This window comes from Phasianus colchicus, chromosome 3 (genome assembly GCF_987193195.1).
Source record: "Phasianus colchicus chromosome 3, bPhaCol1.hap1.1, whole genome shotgun sequence".
Lineage (NCBI taxonomy): Eukaryota > Metazoa > Chordata > Aves > Galliformes > Phasianidae > Phasianus > Phasianus colchicus.
The window spans coordinates 61245451-61264612 of record NC_143438.1 but is presented as its reverse complement, the minus strand read 5'-3'; the positions used below and the strand labels follow the sequence as shown (position 1 = coordinate 61264612).

General features: G+C 42.4%; 1 protein-coding gene across 7 annotated transcripts in view; it reads right to left on the bottom strand.

Moving 5' to 3' along the window:
- Positions 1–19162, bottom strand: part of SGK3 (serum/glucocorticoid regulated kinase family member 3) — a 57854-nt gene that overhangs the window by 25428 nt on the left and 13264 nt on the right. For 5 of the 7 annotated variants that reach the window (XM_031604880.2, XM_090137663.1, XM_031604878.2 and 2 more), the window contains one exon: positions 655–860. In XM_031604880.2, coding sequence (XP_031460740.1) covers positions 655–732 — 78 coding nt within the window. In that variant the 5' untranslated portion in view covers positions 733–860. Of the gene's footprint in view, positions 1–654; positions 861–7560; positions 7726–7747; positions 7889–19162 lie in introns of those variants that run through there. The other 2 variants (XM_031604877.2, XM_031604879.2) reach the window with 2 other exon arrangements.

The following is a 19162-nucleotide window of genomic DNA, read 5'->3' as shown; positions in this document are numbered from 1 at the left end:
TTTTCAATCTGCAAGAGTCTCCCCACAGAATGGGAAGACTATTTCCAGAAAGAAGGTCAAACTGGAAGACCAAAAAAGAAAGGGAGGGGAATGACAAGGAGTGGAAATGGGAACAGGATAGGAAAAAACTCATAAGCATTACAATCAGAAAACAGGAAGGAAGACTGAGAAATGGTCTTTCAAAACTGTGATGGTTTATGATTTTTTTCTTTTATATACAAAATATCAAAATGTGATACCTACAAAAAAAATGGCAAGTTCATAAACATATTTTATTCCTTTACAAAATGAATGTTTTCATCAAAAATAAATCACGTAGAATGCCAAATTTGAATTTGATTTGGCACTAAAACGTTATACGCACATTTGAAAACTTCCATATTTTATAAGACATAAAACATTGCTATTTGAGGGTGGGTGGAGGGGGAGTATCAGAAATTTGCAAAGTCAAATTGTTTTTGCAGAAAGTAGTTAAGCACTGTAAAACATTCACAGCTTCTCACACTGGACTATGGCCAGTACTCACAAGAGCAAGTGAACAGATTTCTGTAAACTTGTTCAAAATAGAAACAAGCTCACTATTGAAAACAAATAACACTTCCAAGTAGCGATAACCTACACATTTCCCTACAATGCTTATACTCATATACTTACAGTAAACCTTTTTTTCTTCTCTCTGTGTTCATCAGAGCTGGGAATGCTAACACTTGGGCAGCTTTCTTTGAGATCCATTGTATGCGTTCTTCCAGCAAATTCGTTACAGGACTGTGCTTGGGGTGTTGCAATCAGAAGGTATCTTCAACGGTATTGACCTAAGATATGCAACTCTTCTTGAGAAAACGTGAATTCCATCATGTAACCTTAAAGTGAACATAAAAAAGAAAATTAAGTCCAGGAACACTTAGCTCGAAGTGCTAAAACCTGTGCGACAACAACTTTTCCTCACAGGAAATACACTTTACTATGCACGTACACAGACAAGCACAAGATTTTGCAAGTTTTCATGCCTTTGGTCCTTTGTCATTTCACTGAAATCATTCATGAGGACTCGAGTGCAACACAAAAGCCTCCTTTATGCATGCTGGAAATAGATTTGGGGTCCACTTGAAGGAATAAAGACAGGACCAAGTGAAATAACAACTAGGTATCAGCTGAGAAAAGCCACTGACGTTACGTTCAGAAGGGTTTCTTTCAAGACCAAGTATTTTCAACTGCATGAGGCTGTACCAGAAGGCATTTCAGATTTGCCAGAACGTGCTGAGTGGATTTAATTATCACATCAGAGATCAAAGATGACATTAGAAATTTTTTTCATGTGAATTTCAGAGAACACAGGCAGCATCGTGTGCCTGAATATCTACCCTCTACCTGGCATAGCCTGCGTTTAGCAGAGCAGTAAGGTGTCTGTTCCCATCAGCAGAGCAGTTAACTTCCTTACAGAACTCAAGAAAGGCAAAAGACTGGAGCATTTGGTGCTAACTGGATGTTGCCCTACAAAGAGAGGAATACTCTCCCTACCTAGCAGTGAGCACAAGCCAATTCTTACCAGGCCACACGTCAAGTAACGGAAGCTTCAGGAGTGCTGGAGAACACCACTGAAATACCTGCAGCCCCTGTTCAGGTCTGCGCAGCCATCTGAAGTGTGTTGTCAGTGAGCGTGGCTCAGCTTCTAAAGCACTGTGTGTCAGTTACAAACATGAGAGAAGTTTTTGTTTTTTGTTTTTTGTTTTTTTTTGTTTTTTTTTTTTAGTAAGAGGAGGCTACTGTTCTCTTCAAAACACCCAGAGCAAAAAGGAGCGCCCGATTCAACGTTTAACTCCCTGTTTTCTTAAAACAGTGAGGTATTAAGATGGATTGCGTATTTCATACCATAAACTTTCAAAAACACAAACTAATCTGAGGTAATTCTGCTATTAGAGAGACACCCATATTTATGTTGGCAAGAAGGCTGAAGCCCCTGGAATTCAGTGAAAAGATGTTCTCGATACCCTGCTAATCACAGTCAGCCAACTATTTTCTTGTTCTCAAAAGCCAGAACATCTCCCCGAGTCAAACTTTCACATTATTATCCCCCCTGTAGTAATTTAAAATTAAGTAATTTTGAAAGTTCAGAATGATGACTTTCAACAAAAAGGATTGTTTGAAACTACTGTAATCACAGCTGAGTCATAGATCATCCATACTGCAACATAACCAGAGAATGACTTTTTGTTACATCTGTAGTCAGTTCAAGCGTTCTGTTCTTCACTGATCTGGCAATTATAGAGTTGAGCTTTTCTCCTTCCCCTTTTTATTGGACTACAGCACGGTTACTGACCTAAAGTTTCAACTTGGTTTCTCCATTCCCTTGGCAAGCCATTGTTAAAACCCTTATTACAACAAGGTACAGTTCCCTTTTCACACTAGAACTTCCTTAAGGCTATTCTTCACCCATTCCCCCACACTATTTTTAAGATCTAAAGGTTAACTGTACTCATCTGCAGCAATAAGAGGCCCTCTAAAAAAGTCAACGGGCGCTGCTTTCAGTCAGCATTTTGCTAAGCTTACACTTCACTGAACACTTATGTCAATCTTCAGCCACTTCAGATACAGCTCAAGGAACTGCCTTCCTGCTCATCACATAAAGAAAACAGCAAAGCTCTAACAAGAATTAAGAGTTCCCTGCCTAACATCATTCAGTGTCTTTGTCCTCTTGTAAACTGACATTCATTCCTAACATGCACACATTCACTCTCACAATACAGGCTGCACCTCTCTGATCCCTTTCACCTTTGATTCTTGGTTCCACAGTTCCACTGCTACACAAGTAGTACTACGGATTAAAAGCTGTAGCACAAAGAACATTACTTAGCAGATTGAGCTTTATTCCAGATCAGAAGCTCAAAGTTCTAGGGGAAACAAAAGGAGGAAGTGTCACCCAGATTAATTCAGGAAGAGTTTATTCATCTTGCTGGGCAGAAAAAAAAATAAATCATCTGACAAGTTGAAATTGCAATGCTCGTGTTTCTTTCTTTAAGCTACCTGGAAGGTCCCCAGCTGGGATTCTTTTCCTTCCCTGAGGCACCTCCTCTGAGTTGTGCCTGGGTCACCAAAGCTACAAGGCTGGAATAAATGCATTATCGGTTGGGCCATTACACTCCAGAATATCAGAGCTTTCTTTAAATTCTATTTGTTGTGAGTCACTAGCTCTGAAGAACGTGTCAGAACTGCAGGTCTGCCTGCAGAACTAGGGACAGATTTACCTTAACCTTCTCCGTGCTGAATTGTTAGTAGTAGGTAAAACCAATAGTGCCGTGATAACTACATGAAAGTCATGAGAAGCAAAGAGACAGCATTCTCACAACAGCTCCAAAAGCACAAACTACAGTGTCCTGAAGGTTGCCAGATATGGGACAGATGGACACTGTCAGGTGAGAAGTCTCTGCCTCTGGTTATAGCTTCTCTGTAGTTGGGAACAAGCAAACACTGCCTCTGCTGGCAACAAGCAGAAAAGAGGAGAAGCTTTTTTAAAAAATAAAGAACAATCTGTAAAAGAAATACCCTAAAATCATACTTGGGCACTAGATAAAGAGCATGCAGATCACGCAGGACATTAACACTGAAATCAATGCTGTTAAAAACAACTGAGATGAGCGAGAACTATCAAGTCACTGCAGTATTGAGGCCTGAAACACGGGAAGGCACAGACAGATAGACAAGGGAAGAGCAGAAGTCACGCATCCTCCTGGCAAAGTTTCAAGCCTAACCAGCAGCTCCACTTCCATTCTCTCCACTGCGGCTGTCCAGCAGCAAGCTATATTTTCACTGTTTCCTGTAGGAAGCTGCAACAATGCCAACTTTCAAGCTGACTCTTACCTCTGCTGAAGTAAGAGCGTGGCAATAGCAAAACTGACTCAATATGAACATATATAGCTCTAGACACACAAATGAAGAATTTTCTGAATGCCTCACAAAAACCCCTTTGTGCAACCTCATTACAGTTACATGCAACAAGCAAACACAAAGGAATTTGTGACATACAGCAACTTCCTCTCAACTCCATTCTATGTAAGATAGGCTCCAAACATATCATAAAACACTTCTGAAGTTTAATCAGATCGTTTTCTTTTTCTAAATGAGAATAACCTGAAGACGATATCAATGCAAAACCAAAGACCCTCTCTCTTTAAGCTCATGACTCAGCCTCTACCACAACTAGGTTAGGAAGCACTGCTGCCTTCATAGCTGTAGTCAAATTGCCCTAAATGCTTCTGACTAAGGCTGAAATAAAACAACTATTATGTTCACTCCAAGTAATAGAAGGGAAGCAGAGAGAACAGTCAAAAAGCCCATAAGCCAATCTTTCTGCAAGCATAATTGGAAGACTCACCAGGATCCATACTCACCTACCAGAACAGAACAGGCATTTCCCCTACACACTAACAATCCACCTGCAAAAAGTTACTCTAGAACTGAGTCACAAGTAAAATCAGCTGCAGAAAATCCCACCTGAGTGCAACTCCAGCTACAGAACAGACTTAAGGGAAACCAGAACAAAGACACAGGAGAGAGTCCTATTATTTGCTATAGACATTACTTGATGTCCTCTTACTTTAGAGAGCACCACCTCCGGCACACTTTTCATCACTTCACAGCCTTCTCCACAGATACCTTGATATCAACTTGATGTATCATTGGACATTACGGATATATTGAGAAAGCCAATTTATTCTCTGCTCTGTATGATGAAAAGGAGTGACCCAACCATTCACCACCAGGAAATGAGATACAAGCTATCCACAATTCAATGCAGAAACACAGGGGGAGGAAAGACAGGGACTGTAGGAGTCACAGAAGATTCAAAAGCAAAACACAGATCACTGTTCTTCTCTAAGGAGAGATGGATGCCTAGAAGCTATTAAATAATCTAGTTCTGAAAGAAACAGGCTGCACACAGACTACTCTTTCACATACCACACACATACCATTTTGGTATGAAAACACTAGATACCAGTGCAGATCTCCAGAAATTAGAGGTGATGAAAAAGGAGAACACTAACCAAAACATTCTGTCCAACCCCTGTCTTATCTTCAAACCCTCTTTTAAATCAGCCATTGGTATGAAGGAAAGAAAGGCTGCTCACTGTTTACACACCCACCACCTACCTTGCTTGTTAAAAATCCTCAGTAGCACCAGCATGAAGAGCAAACCACTACTCCACAGCCATTTGGGCAAAGTCCAATTCTACCTGCTATTCTTTTCTACAAGTAGAAAAATGCAGTGAACTGAAAACTAAACCAAGGGAATGAAAGCAGTCACTTTTTTCTTCAGTCTCTACTATTTCCCACCTCCCTTCTGCAGTAAAGAACATCCCTTCTCTCTAGCCCACCTCCTAAAATAAGCTCCAGTAAGTTAGCAGACATACCTTACGCATATGAATACATTATTTACATTTATAAATATACAGTGTATAACAGATAAAAAAATACATATTCTACATAAAAAATAGGATCTGTATGCATTCCTGTTTAATACATAACAGAATGTAGATTCTTTGCTGTGGTAAGCAATACCTGAGTAATAAAATGGGCCTAAGCACAACTACCACCAATAAAAGATGGCTTCTAATCTGTACATGGGTATATATACTAATTTAATCTTTAGCCTGTGTTTACAGTTTGCAGAAAGGTCACAGCGTCTCAGGCGGTGACTGACTAACAGCAGGAGCAGACCAAGCAAGACCCAAGCTTGCATTACATATGCTACCTGCACATTTTTGGCATGCTTCCTCAGCCTTCCTACACACTGGGTCCAATTACAGCTAAGGGCAGATGCCTAAGGACAGCACAGACCAGAAGGTGCAGCAGCAGCAGCACCACGAGCTGCTTCCCAGCAGTCTGGCACACACCGATACCAGCCGCCTGCAACTTGTTCGGTTCTACATAAGAGGGCAGTCAGGCTTCAGTAAACACACAGCAAACAAATCCAGCCTCACGTCGCCCCTTTCACAGGGGATTAAGCTGGAGAAACCCAAATTTCAGTTCCAGATGTACAGCCCTTTTTTTTTTACATGACCTTGAACAGAAGTCCCCAGCTGTTCCCGTTTCGCTACACGAATAGATCCGCATTCACCTCTGTTTAAGATTAATGTTGTTACTGTGCATCCAGCACAGAGAAAGTCGCTGGAGTTTACGTACTAAAATCAGCAAAACATCAACACTGCAGAGCGTATCAGGATTTACAGAATAATGAAATATGCAAACCCGAGCTGCAGTTCTGAGCAGAGCTCACAACTGCCCAGAACCACGCGGCTGTGGGATGGGGAAAAGGCAGCAGTTCAGCAGCGGAATACTGAAAGACACTGGAGAAAGAGCTTTTAGCACTACCTAAATTACACAGCCAGTTCACCACCACTGATTCCTCGTGCTGTGAGTGCAACTATCCCTGGCATTTTGCATCCATTTTACAAGAACAGTTTACACACTCCTACAAGCAAACACACACACTGATCTCACGCGTTCTGGAAGCGCGCAGAGCGGTTAAGGTGTTCTCATTGTGTGAATGCACACTCACAGCACACTGGTTTATGCATGCATAACAGAGCTCAGTGCAGTAATGTCAGATGTGGTGAGGCTGTAATTTACAATCAAAGGGGGAAATTAAGGTTGGAAAACAATTTTAAGGCAATTCATCATCACCTCATAGCCATGGGGGATGCTTCAGCCTTGAAGCGTCACGGTGGTAAAACAACACTGCTTGTGAAGTTCAACACGTGTACTTCTGACCCAAACAGCCACCTCTAAATGCCTTCAGAGGAATAAAGGGGTCTGCTCCCTACCTTTGAGTTACTGGGAATGCCACGCATGGAGTCTGCCCTGACAACATTAACAGGGAACTTTCCAAAATGCTTTCCAGAAGTTCAAAACATTTTTTCCTGAACTCTCAAGTGTCTTTGGGAAAGCACTCCTCCTCACACACCTCCCCTCTCCGTAATTAGCTGGTATCGCAGTCATTAGAGACATCAATGTGCAAGTTTGCACTTAAAAAAAAAAAAAAGAAAAAGAAAAACTTACATCAGAACTATATTTAGACCTCTAGACTGAAAAACCACGAGAGCAGCTATAGGGACACCTTGTTTTTTTAATGTACTAAAAGAATGAGGGAATGAAATACCAGCAGTCTTACGGAATCAGCCTCATCCCTGAGCGAGGCTGTGAGCACACTGCGCCCGTGCAAGAAGGGCGTTACACAGCAGCAGCCCTGCGACACTCACAGGGTCCCTCAGGGCCCGTTAGCGGGACAGAAGCGGAGCAGCTCAGTACTTCTAAGAGCTGCTGCAGAAGACACACTCACATCAGTATAACAAAACGAGCAGGCGAGCTGTCAGAACGGCCGCCGCCTTCGCACGTTACCTCCTGGCAATCACAGCCCCCGCGGGTACGCGCAGCTCCCGACCCGGTGCCACCTGACGCGCAGCAGCGCCCGGCCCCAACTCCGCGCCCCGCAGCGCTACGGAGTCAGAACCGCCCGGCCCGGGAGCAGGGCGCCCTCCGCTCCCCGGAACGCCGCCAGCTGCTCACCTCCCCGGACTCGTCCTTAGCCCCGGGGGCACTGCGGCTCTCGGTCGGCTCTCCAGGCAGCGTTTCGCTTTCCTCCGCCTCACGCCCGCTTTAGGAATGCCGCAGGCGAACACACAGTCGCACGCGAACGCGCTTTCGGTTCCAACGGCGGAAAAAAAAAAAAAACAAATATATATATAAAACTCACAGAAACGAAGCGGCGGAGGGACAATTCCACCTGGGACGGGCGGTTACCGCAGCCTCCGCCTCAGCGCCGAGCCCCGCGCCCGGCCCCCGCAGCCCGCGCAGCCCTCACGTGCGCCGGCCGCGGGCAAGAGAGCTCCGCGCGCCCCGCTCCCGGCCCCGGGCAGCGCGGGAGGGACCGCCGAGCGGCGGATAGAGGCGGGCCGCCCCCTGCCCGCCCACGGCCGCTCCCCTCCGCCCCCGCGGCGCCGGGACGCGGCACGGGCGGGGCTGCCCGCCGGCCAGCGCGGCCGCCAGCCCCCCGGGACAGGCCTGGCTGCGGGGAAGCGCTGCCGTAGCCTGCGGAACCGGAGGGTAGGTTGCAGCGCTCCGGCTACAACGTGGGACTCGGTGAGCTTTTCCAGAGCGGACTGTGGCGGTAAGGAAGTAAATAAAAACACACGTTCCAGAAAAAATGTGTTTCAATGGCAGCATTGCTTCCGCTTTGTTGAACAGGCCTATGCGTTCAGGGCTGCCAGGAGTCGCAGGGACACCTGTGCACGTGGAGCTGCTACACCTGCAGCCTCTAACCATGAAGGGTCAGCATTGTTTAACACACACGAGCTGCAGTCTCTAAATGTGCATACGTTCACCGCTCACACAAAGCTGAAGAGGCAAGCATCCAACACAAATGATAATACAAAGTTTGAAGTAGCAAGTATGATGTTTTATCCTCTTCCATGTAAATAGCTGAAGTGATTCCATGGATTTCAAAATCATTCTTTGCTTTTCGACTGCTGTGTGAAGAGTGAGCGAGCGGGAATGCACAGCACTGCACCCGGGTGCCCCAGCACCCAGCAGTCCTCCTCCTCAGCAAACTGCTCTAATGGTGCCTGGTGGAAAAGCCCTGCGTTCTGCAAGCATGCCTTCACAGGACTCACACGTAGGCCTGACGAGACACGACGAAGTTCCTTGACGCAGTCACAGGTATCAGCATGTCCCTGGCGAATCCCAAGCGAGGAGATCCGGTTTCCGAGCAGTCCTGCTGCGAGACTTTCTACACAATCACACCGTCACATGCTGACAGTCGTCCAAGAGCTCTCTGCTCACCAACCAGCCTGGCACAGCTTGAAATACGTCAGCATTCCGGTGAGTGCTGTGGCCGCACGCACAGGCTGCAAGTCAACTGGATCGCGGGCTGCCATTTTAGCAGAGTCCTCCCAGGAAGGCGTGAGGAATTCTCCCTTCTTAGCCTGCCCTTATCCAGTTTGGGAATTTCATAGAGTGGGGCAGGCACTGCTAGATACTCTGCATGGTGGCAACAGCCTTTTGTTGAGGTATCTGCCTTGCACTCGTGGAGAATTTTTAAGGAAACTGTGCTGGTACGTCTTATTCTCATCCAGAAGAGAAAGCTTTGAACTTCAGTCAGTATGAGTAACTCACTGGCAAATAATTTAATCAGCTGATGTGTATGCAGGAGTTACTTTCAAGTCATTTAGCAGTGCCCATCTCCCATCCGGCTGATAGGTTTTGGTTAATCATTCACTCATCAGCAGGGCCACTGAATGGAGCCATACTGATTTACAGTAGAGGGCCTCAGGGCAGGAGAGCAGAGGACCCTGGCCCAGGGGTAGTTTAACTCTGCCCACCTGACCACACAGTCTGAGCCCTAAAGCTCTGAATGAAGAGATAAATTTGTCTTTCCTCACAGCTGAAAACTCTCTTTTGGTCTGTCATCTGTTTAATCTTATGTATATATGCTACGGTTCCTCTCACTATGGAGCTGGCCTCAGCCTAAGTAATTACAGAGCAGCAGTGTGGTATGTATCCCTAAACTGCAGTTTGCCAGAATGAATTCCACAGCAAATGTAGCTATATATTGCATCACATCATACAAAACACCGCTAAGATCCTGAAATTTAAAGTAACCCTAATTCATAGATTTCTTTGATGAGCTTTTAAAGTTGAGTACTCTAATGACAATTTGTTTTGGGATAGCTGGTGGCACAAAACCACAGAGCTAAACTTGCTTTTAAGTGAACTTACAAGTCAGCACCCATTCTGATGTTTTTATCCACGGGATCTCCCCAGCATTCCCCATTTATGTTTCCCTGGCAAGCAATGTACACAATGAATCTAGCCTCCACCAACTGCTTTGCAGTACCTGGCTTCTGAGGAATGTTATGAACCTATGAGCTGTGCTTCTTTCAAACTATATAATGTTTCTGTTGAAGAATGCCAGTGACTGGGTGGTGGGAGAGGAGGAAAGAAAAAGGAAAGAGAAAGAAAGGAACTATTTCAATCCACCTGGACTTCTCCAAGCCCAGTACAAACAGGGAGCACTATAATATGAACTATTAAGTGGAAAGTAAAAGCTGTTTTTAAAAGCTTTTACTTTTAAAAGTGCCTAAGCTGGTAGGAAAATCCGTGTCACTTACCAAAGATCAGAAGTCTAATTTTACCAGAGGTCTAAAACAGACAATATAAATAAAAACACTGTAAGACAAATACAAACAGGAATGCAGAAAACGTGTTTAAACATAGCCACAACCTTTGTTAATAAGCACTGTTCTATATGTACATGTTGCAGTACTTAGATAAATATTCAAATATTTACACAACAAGCACAGTCACAAGAGAAGAGTAGTTCAATATTTTTTATTACTGTTGAAACATTGTGGGTCAATTGACTAACACCTTGAAACAACCATCTCACTGTCAGCTTCAAACATTTTCACACCCAGCCTGCTGTCCTACACCTTATGCTCACTGATAACACAAACTCCTTGCCCCCTAGAAAGGGCAATTAATAGTCAGGTTTGGACACTGAGTAGACCTAATGACTGAGATCAAACTTTTCTGTGATGCTATCTTGCATACCAACAGCTCCAATTAAACCAAATTCATGTCTAATAAAGCCCATCAAAAGGCACAAATGTAGCACTGCCATCAAGTCATCTTTTAAGTAATGACTGTTAGACTTTAGCCTATAAAGTCCCAAACTTAGACATGCCTCAGGAAACAATCGTTGGCCATTGTACCTAACTTTGCATTTGCCAAATGATTTTAATGCAAGAACCTTAGTCTAGGGTTCTGGTCTAGTACCAGATCTGGAGGTTGGTGGCCCTGCCTGTGGAAGGGGGGTTGGAACTTGATCCTTGGGGTCCCTTCCAACCCAAGCCATAAAAACAAAAAACAACCAAGCAAACAAACAAACAAAAAAAAAGAAAACCAACAAAAAACCCAAAACAAACAAAAAATCCCACCTCGAGCTACCTCCAGCTACCCAGGATTCTGACAGTCACAAAGACCCCATAAAACACATGAAGACAAATAGATACCAGCCTTTTTCCATCACTCTGTGCTCAGTGCTTCTCAGTTACACTCACTCTGCTACTCTGCTTCCCAGCCTCTGGTTCGGAATCACCTGATTAATCCATATCCATCCTCACTGCTTGCTTAGGGACTGGACTTCTAAGAGATTTGGGACTAGGCCGGTGGGGACCAGGCACGCAGTGCAGCAAAACATGACACCCAAGACTCACCTACTGGGGAAAACAATCTTCTGAGAGACTCCCTAGGTACAGAAGATCACCAGAAAACATAGGCTGTCGAGGATAAAATCAAATAAAAAAAGTCTCTTAATGAGAAAGTGATTTCACTGAAAGCCTGAGAGTTAAGACTATGGAAAAGAAGACTGACTTACAGTCCACAGTATATGTGCAAGCAAGAGTGTCACCAGGTAACTGTTCTTTACTGAAGTTGGTTTTGTAACACTTAATGGATGTATGCATATTAATAGCTTTCATTTAACTCATTTTCATAGTTGCGTGCTTGTGCTTATTAGAGGAGTCTGAATAATAGTTCAGTTTTACTTGAGCTCTGTAGGAGAAATGTTTTTTTCCTACTTTTTTTTTTTTCATATTCTCAATCATCCACAAAATGTCTTCAGATTACAGAGATAGTCTTTCAATTTGGAGGAATTGAATGGATACGTAAGAGACTGATTTGTGGTAATATGCTTCAGCCTCTGCTCTCAGAGAAACCAACTCACCAACCAAAACTAACACAAGCCACCTCAGTGAGAACTAATGGAAGAGTCAGTATTACCTCAGCAAAGCTAAAAACTTGCAAGGAAAGGAAACTTCCCAGTCCTGAATGACATTCACAGTGAGCTGACATGGTTTTCCAGAGCTCCAGACACAAAGATGATCCTGCATTACAAGAAGAGCGTTGTGGGGCACTTAGGCTGGTGGAGATCCAAACCAGAAGGGAACCACACTTAGCATAACAAACACTGCTAAGCAAGGCAATGGATAACTGCAGAAAAACAGGACTAAATTGCATCATTTCACAAACATCACAGAGTAGGCATAACATGGACCAAAGGAATGATGACAGCAGCACTAGATCAAAGAAATTATTCACAGAAGCTTAAAAAGAAAAAAAAAAGGATTAAATCAAGTGACGCACAAAATAGAAATGAATGCTTGGTACACAAGTACACAAGCAAGCATTGTGCCAAAAACAGCAGTGTCACTAAAAAAGAAAAGCAAGTGTGGCTGAGTGATAACAAAAGTGAGTTAGGAGAACGTGTATGCCACAGATGCTGTTGCCTAACTCAGAAAAGGAAACTGCCTGCCAGTGCTCTTCAGAGTAATTACATTTTTTGTTAAAAATTTGTAAAGTTCTCATTCTCTTCAGCAGTGCCTTTACACCCCAGGATGACACTGCCAACAGCCCACTGTTTCTGTGAGCAAGAGTAACTGCAGAAAACAGCATCTGCTCTCAGTCACATAACAAAGAGCTCAGTGGCACCTTCAGTGCCTTGACATTCATATTTACCAATGATGCATTTCTTGTCCTTGTAGAAGCAACAGCATCACTTTGAGCATTCAGTGGATCTCTGTGGGACTTTTAAACATCTGTAGTCTGGATTGAATGGCCACTCTTACTTGTATGCTCCAAAATCAATGCAAACAGCTCACATGCTGTCCTGGTGTCAGCTCTAGTAAGGGGAGAGGAAACATCTCTGGAGAAAAATTGGACATGTGGCACTGTTTACAGGTTTCATCTTAGTCCAAACATCGCCCTCGTTCCTCACAAAGCAAAAGAGACTTGACCTAAGGGTGTCTCTCTTCCCCACCAAAAGCCAGTTTTGAGTTTCAGATCTTACTGAGCTTCAAGGAATTTTAATTCCCTGAGAGGTAGTGATATTCAGAGCTGCATACAAGCCAGGGTATGTGGCTGTTCCTTGTACACTTCAAGTTCAGTTACACTCCATATAGTCCTTCAAAACAAGAGGGAATCTGTTTCACCAACATCTATGAGCTTAGCAGCTATCATCACACTGTGGAGAAATACTGGTTGCAGAAAATGCAACAGAGTGGGCTGAGTAGTGGGGGAGGAAACCTGCAAGAGTCATTCCACTAGGAAAGTCAGATACCTCATGAGCCTGATACCAGGCTATAATCCACACCATACCATAATCAGCTTCACATTTTATCCAAATAAACTATTATTAGAGAGCATAGATACATGCAAATCAAGTTACAAGCATTAGACAGGATTTTAAAGGATGGAAAATAAAATGAAAATATGGGGACAAATAAGGCCGTAAGTTATCCTTTTTATCCTTTTATACAAGAGTTCTAGTTTTTTATATTCTGTTACATGACCAAAATTCTGAATATACTTTTATAAATCTACTTAGGAAAATTCATTCTTTTTCTACAACACAGTGTTACAACTAACAGACCTCAGGACAGTTTGATACAGGCGAACAGTTTGGGGCAGAAACTGCATAAATGTATGGTGGGATGTCAAGATAAAAAACAGTTATCAGGCAGCGCAGTACCATATCTGCCCTTAAAGTATGAGCATTCATTTTCCTCTCCTTGTGCCCTACATAGACCTCCTCACACGTAACCAGAATGTATCATTATTGCAGCATGTCACTTTGGACTACTTCTTCAGTTAAGGCAAGCTAAACAATGTATTCTGTTATGACACAAACAACTCTGACCATTAGTTTCTAAAATTTACTTGCAACACAAAGCACTTCAAGTGTGCAGTGCAGTGCAGGAAGCTGCCTGACATGGCTTGCTTCAGACTCAAAGCCCCCTGTGCACACCCTGCTCACTTACTTAGTCCGCTCGCTCTCCACCAGCAGACTCAACCCAGACAGAGCCCTGCTAACCACAGTGCATGGACATATACCAGTATCAAACTATACTCACTGGTATCAAAATAGCCCTCTGGGATCAGACCTCTTTTGCAACCCTCACTCACTGAAGTGAGCAGTGCAGAACAGGTACCCAGACAAGATCTCTACTAACAAGTTTCAGCTATCAGGAGGAGGATAACAGCACCAATACCGAACTCCAGATAGGGACATGGATCGCTTAGGTTGGAAAAGGCCCTGAACATCACCATGCCCAACCACAGATAGCCTAATCCACTTCAGCTTTCTGTTATCTTAGAGATGCACATTGTCAATACGGCCTTGATGCATTTACTTACATGGATGTTTTGCACAGGTTTTACATAGGTTCCATGTATATGAGGAAAAGAAGTGCACTGGACCTGACTTTAAGTCCTATAGAGTTCTACAAAAACAAAACCAAGCAAAAAAAACTATCAACCATATATAACAAAATACCAAAGATAACAGGTTGCTTTACAGATAAATGCAAATTAAGTTCTTAATGTGTCAAATATACAGCTTGCAGTGTGTGCTAGCAAGATCTGGGGCAAGCTTCAATAGATATGCATACATCACATCATCACATCAATTACTGTGCTGTTAAATGCTTTGAAGCTGAAGTTATCCAATATACATCTTGAAGTATCAGCCCTAGTTGCTAAAAAAAAAACCTCTTCCTAACTCACAGAACGATAAGACCTGCATTTGTTCTTTACATAGACTCTTTGGTGTTCAGCTTATAAAAACAGTTTCATGAAACAGGTCAGCTAGCTGAGTATGCCCAAAATCTAAGCAGTATGTGCGGGAAGGTATGCTAAAACTAAGCTAAGTATAATAAAAAAAACACTCTCAAAGTAGTAATTTTGTATGGATGTTTCTTAATTCAGCCTCCTGAATCCCAGCTACAGCACGTTCAACTAGAATTGCAAATACAGGCTTGGGTGAACAAACATGCTTTGGTAAACAAATGCTTTGGCACAGAATGTTATGTAGGTGGGATCTATCCAGAATGTCAAGAATTCTTCCCCAAATCATAGAGATGAGTGAGAACACAACCACTATATTTGCCTTTTCAAGCTATTTACTGGTTGTTCATCTGTCCCAGTATTCTATTCAAATGAAATTAAACAAGGGTGGGTGGTTTTTTTTTTTTTCATATTTGCTTTTCCACCCTCTTCACTACAGTCAGTATCTTCATTAGTTGGCAAGAGATGGGGAAGGTTCACTATGAGTCTCCGTTCTCCAGCTGCTCTCAGTTCCTGCTGTATTAAGCCTTAAGAAATAAGCACAGAGACAGGAGGGTTCAGAAGCTTTACCCTGATGGGAGAAAATAAGGATCACTGGTCTTCTCGTTTGACAGCTGTTTTCCTATTTTCATTTGCTCACAGACTTTTTCCAAAATAGCAGCACTTTAAAGGCAACCTAAGATTTACAGAATAGAACAGATTTGGATTTACTATTCTATTAATATCTCCAACAAATTGTTTAGGTCAAAAGATGCATGCATTCTGCTATAGCACTGATCCATGCCAATTCTAGAGTAGAAAACTGATAGCAACAATTTAAAAGCCTCTCTACCGAAAACTGGAAAAGCCAGAAGCTGCATCTCCATCCAAAAAGGAGAGAGATCAGGAAAATTTTGCAGAAGTTCATTATTTTCTGTCCCTACTTTGTTTACATATTTATCTAGCCATTTCCTCATGTTTGCCCAATGCCCAGCCTATTACCCATCCACAGAGAATATACATTTCCACTTACTAACTACAGAGTCTGGTTTTTGTTTGTTTGTTTCTTTGTTCTCCAAGCATTCCCTTCGTCAGTCCTCAGAGTTTTGGGTCAATGTTTTATGTGTTTACATGAGTCTGAACTTTAAGTGATAGACTTATATGGAGATGCATATGTCCTGTCCTCTTATACCAGGTAAAACCAATACGATATAAGATGATGTCCAAGAACAAACTAGGGCAGAGGACAGATTATCAACTTTTAGAATCTACTTAAACGATATATCTTTCTTTTCTTAAGAAATAACATGGCAATCTAGCAGAAGCAGTTAAATATTGCACATTCTGAGAAAAACTAGACCTGAGTATGAAACACAACTAAAAGTTATGTAAATCACCCCTAATCTCGATGGCAACTCTAGACCACTATTTCATAATGAAGTTTTTAAAGGGCAAACATCAGCATTTAATCTTTCAGGTCAGCAGTTTTTTGGATGTTAGCTGTTATGGTGTTATGGTGTTTCAACTCTTTGAAAGGGTAGATAACAGCAGGACAAGGGGAAATGGTTCTAAGTTGAGGGAGGGAAGATTTAGGTTGGATGTCGGAGGGAAGATTTAGGTTGGATGTCAGGGGGAAGTTCTTTACAGAGAGAGTGGTGAGGTGCTGGAACAGGCTGCCCAGAAGGTTGTGGATGCCCCATTCCTGGAGGTGTCCAAGGCCAGATTGGATGGGGCCCTGGGCAGCCTTGTCTAGTATTAAATGTGGAGGTTGGTGGCCCTGCATGTGGCAGGGGGGTTGGAGATTCATGATCCTTGAGGTCCCTTCCAACCCTGGCTATTCTGTGATTCTGTGGGTGGTAAAGAACAAAGAGAACAAAGAAAGGTATGGTAGGTTACTGCATGGAACATGAATACTAAGTAGGAGAATTTTACCTGCTGACACTTTCCTACAGCTATTTTAAAGGGACAATAAGAAGTAAATTACCTAAAATGCATTGTGTTTTCCTGCAGTCATCATTCAAAGTAATCAGATGTTTTGCAGGAAGGTGTTCCTGCACACAAATCTAAACAACTCCGTTTTCCTTCTGTAAGACATGAGAACATGTCCTGCTCCAAATACAACGTTCTCCAACAGTGCTGCACAAATTAGAGTAATTTTTGTAGACGACAGAACAATTTCAAGCTTGCGTAAGAACACAAAAGAACAAAATGCCAAACTTTTGTAATTACCTGGCAATCTTACTTTGTGTCAACCTGATTCATCACATGTTTTCATAAATCTTCCAATTAAGCACAGGAACAATTTTGTTCTAGAAGCAAGATAAATAATTTTTAAAAGCCATGAGAACTAAAGATGTTGTACATCTCATGAACTGAAGCATTCAGTAAATGTATTGCTACTGCATTTAGAGTAAAATACGGGAATTGTTCATCATCTGCACAATGTTCAACTGCCAAAAACCAATCTCTGTTGGGATGAAATGGCAGTGTTGGTGGGGATGGCTAAACTAGAATATATACCAAGCAAAGCTAACAGGAGTGGTGTTAGAGAAGGGTGCTAATGACTCTCACTCTTGATTTAACTGATGAAAATTTAATTTCAGTTTGAAGCAGGTACCATGTCAATGCTCAAACATCTATCTGTCACACACAAGCTCCACTTCCACTCAAGTTTGGGATGAGTCACTAGCAGATTACTACACCAAATTGCTTCTGATTCAAATGTACCTTTCATTTATATAAAGTGCAGCAAACAACAGCCCTTCAAAATACCCACTTCAGAAATACTGTCTCCTCATTCACCCTTACATATCCCTACACTTGAATCAGTTGAAATACACTTGAATAACCCATGAAACCATGATGCAATTTCCTTCCTAAAGCTTTCCTGTTCCCAGTCTGCCACGGGGCCCTTACCACATCTCCTCCAAGCCACATGCTCTGTATTACCCTTTGGGAAGAAAAACAGATCTCCACTGAAATAAAGTCCAGGTAATCATGGATATTTCCATCTCTTCCCCCAACTGCATCCACTATTGATGCTATTGATTTGGATGTGTCTTTAAAGTCATAAAACACAGCACTGCCAGTTTTTCACTCTTAGAAGAATAATGTCTAATTTTGAGAAGAGAAATGCTTTAGGAAAAAAAACAGCTAATTCTTTAAAAGTCAGAGCAAGCAAGATGGCTGTTTGTACTACTGACTCCTGGCTCCTGTGTTTCTACACATGTAACTGCTAAATAAAGCTTTTCATGCACATTTTGTTGCATTCATTGTGAACTTGCATTGTTAAATTAGGTACCGGATTTTAAAATCTTGTTTATGTGAAGGATGTCCCAAATCACATAAGCTGGAACAATTTAGCACTTTTATTGGATCATAGAGAGATAGCAGAATTTCTATCAACTAACAAAGGGACTAGAAGCTGAGGGAGACAAAAAGAGAACACACAGAGCATTAAGCTAATACCAAGGGGAAAGAAATTTTGGGCATTTCACAGAAATACAGACTTGAAAGCATTAACATGATGATCATGTTAGAAGGTACAAGTTAGACCTGTGTGGATTCTAGAATTTTTGGAGTATGAAAACATGGAGATGTGAAGATTAGCTATTGAATTTACATGGGACTATATTTTCATTTTATTGTGTGTCTAGGAAAGATGAGAACACAGCCTGGGGCTTCCTGTAGTGTCAGGGGGAAGCGGACATGGAAACATGCAGAGCTCCCATTCTGTGTATTTTTCACTGTGTTGCTTTGCAGGGGAAAAAAAAAAAAAGTGGACATACATGCACACATATACCAGGCTGGGTCTAGGTTTACTAAGAGAACAAGAAGTTATTTCAGAGAATGCTTGTTGGTACCTTCTGAACAAATAAACCACAGGGTTTGTATTTACATTTATAGAAGAAAGTTTTCAAATTCTGCTAAATAATCTGCCCAGACCTGAAAAGTTAAGCAGTCAATTTACTGAAGAGCTTTAAAAAGAAAAGACATCTGATGCTGGTTTGTGGTTAGTTCTGTAGCACGCTGGCATAGAATATACCACAAATTTGCAAGGAAGTCAGAATATAGAATAAAATCCCAGATATTGGCTATGGAGAGTAAATAATAAATCCAGCTCTGGATCCTGATAAATAGACTAAGCAGCATTTTCTTTGCCTGTAGAACCATCTTCTTGGCCAAGCCTGTTCAGATTCCAATGAACAATGAAATTAAGAACTACTACAGTGGTAAACCATGGGAATGGCATTAAAAAGTACCTGCAACGCACACTAGAAGATTCTACCAAAGCACATGAGAAGGTTTTCCAGTAGAACGAGGGAAAGACCTTGTGCCTTTCTAATCCCATGAGATCCTAGTCATTACGCCACAGCGGAGTAAGATTATTTGCTAAAGGCTGCCTTTTTATTGAGCTAGGAAAAGAAAATCCCAACCGGTCCATTTCAAACAAAGAACTGCATGTCCTACTTTCTTCTGAAAGCACCCCAGCCCAGCATTGATAGCTCAT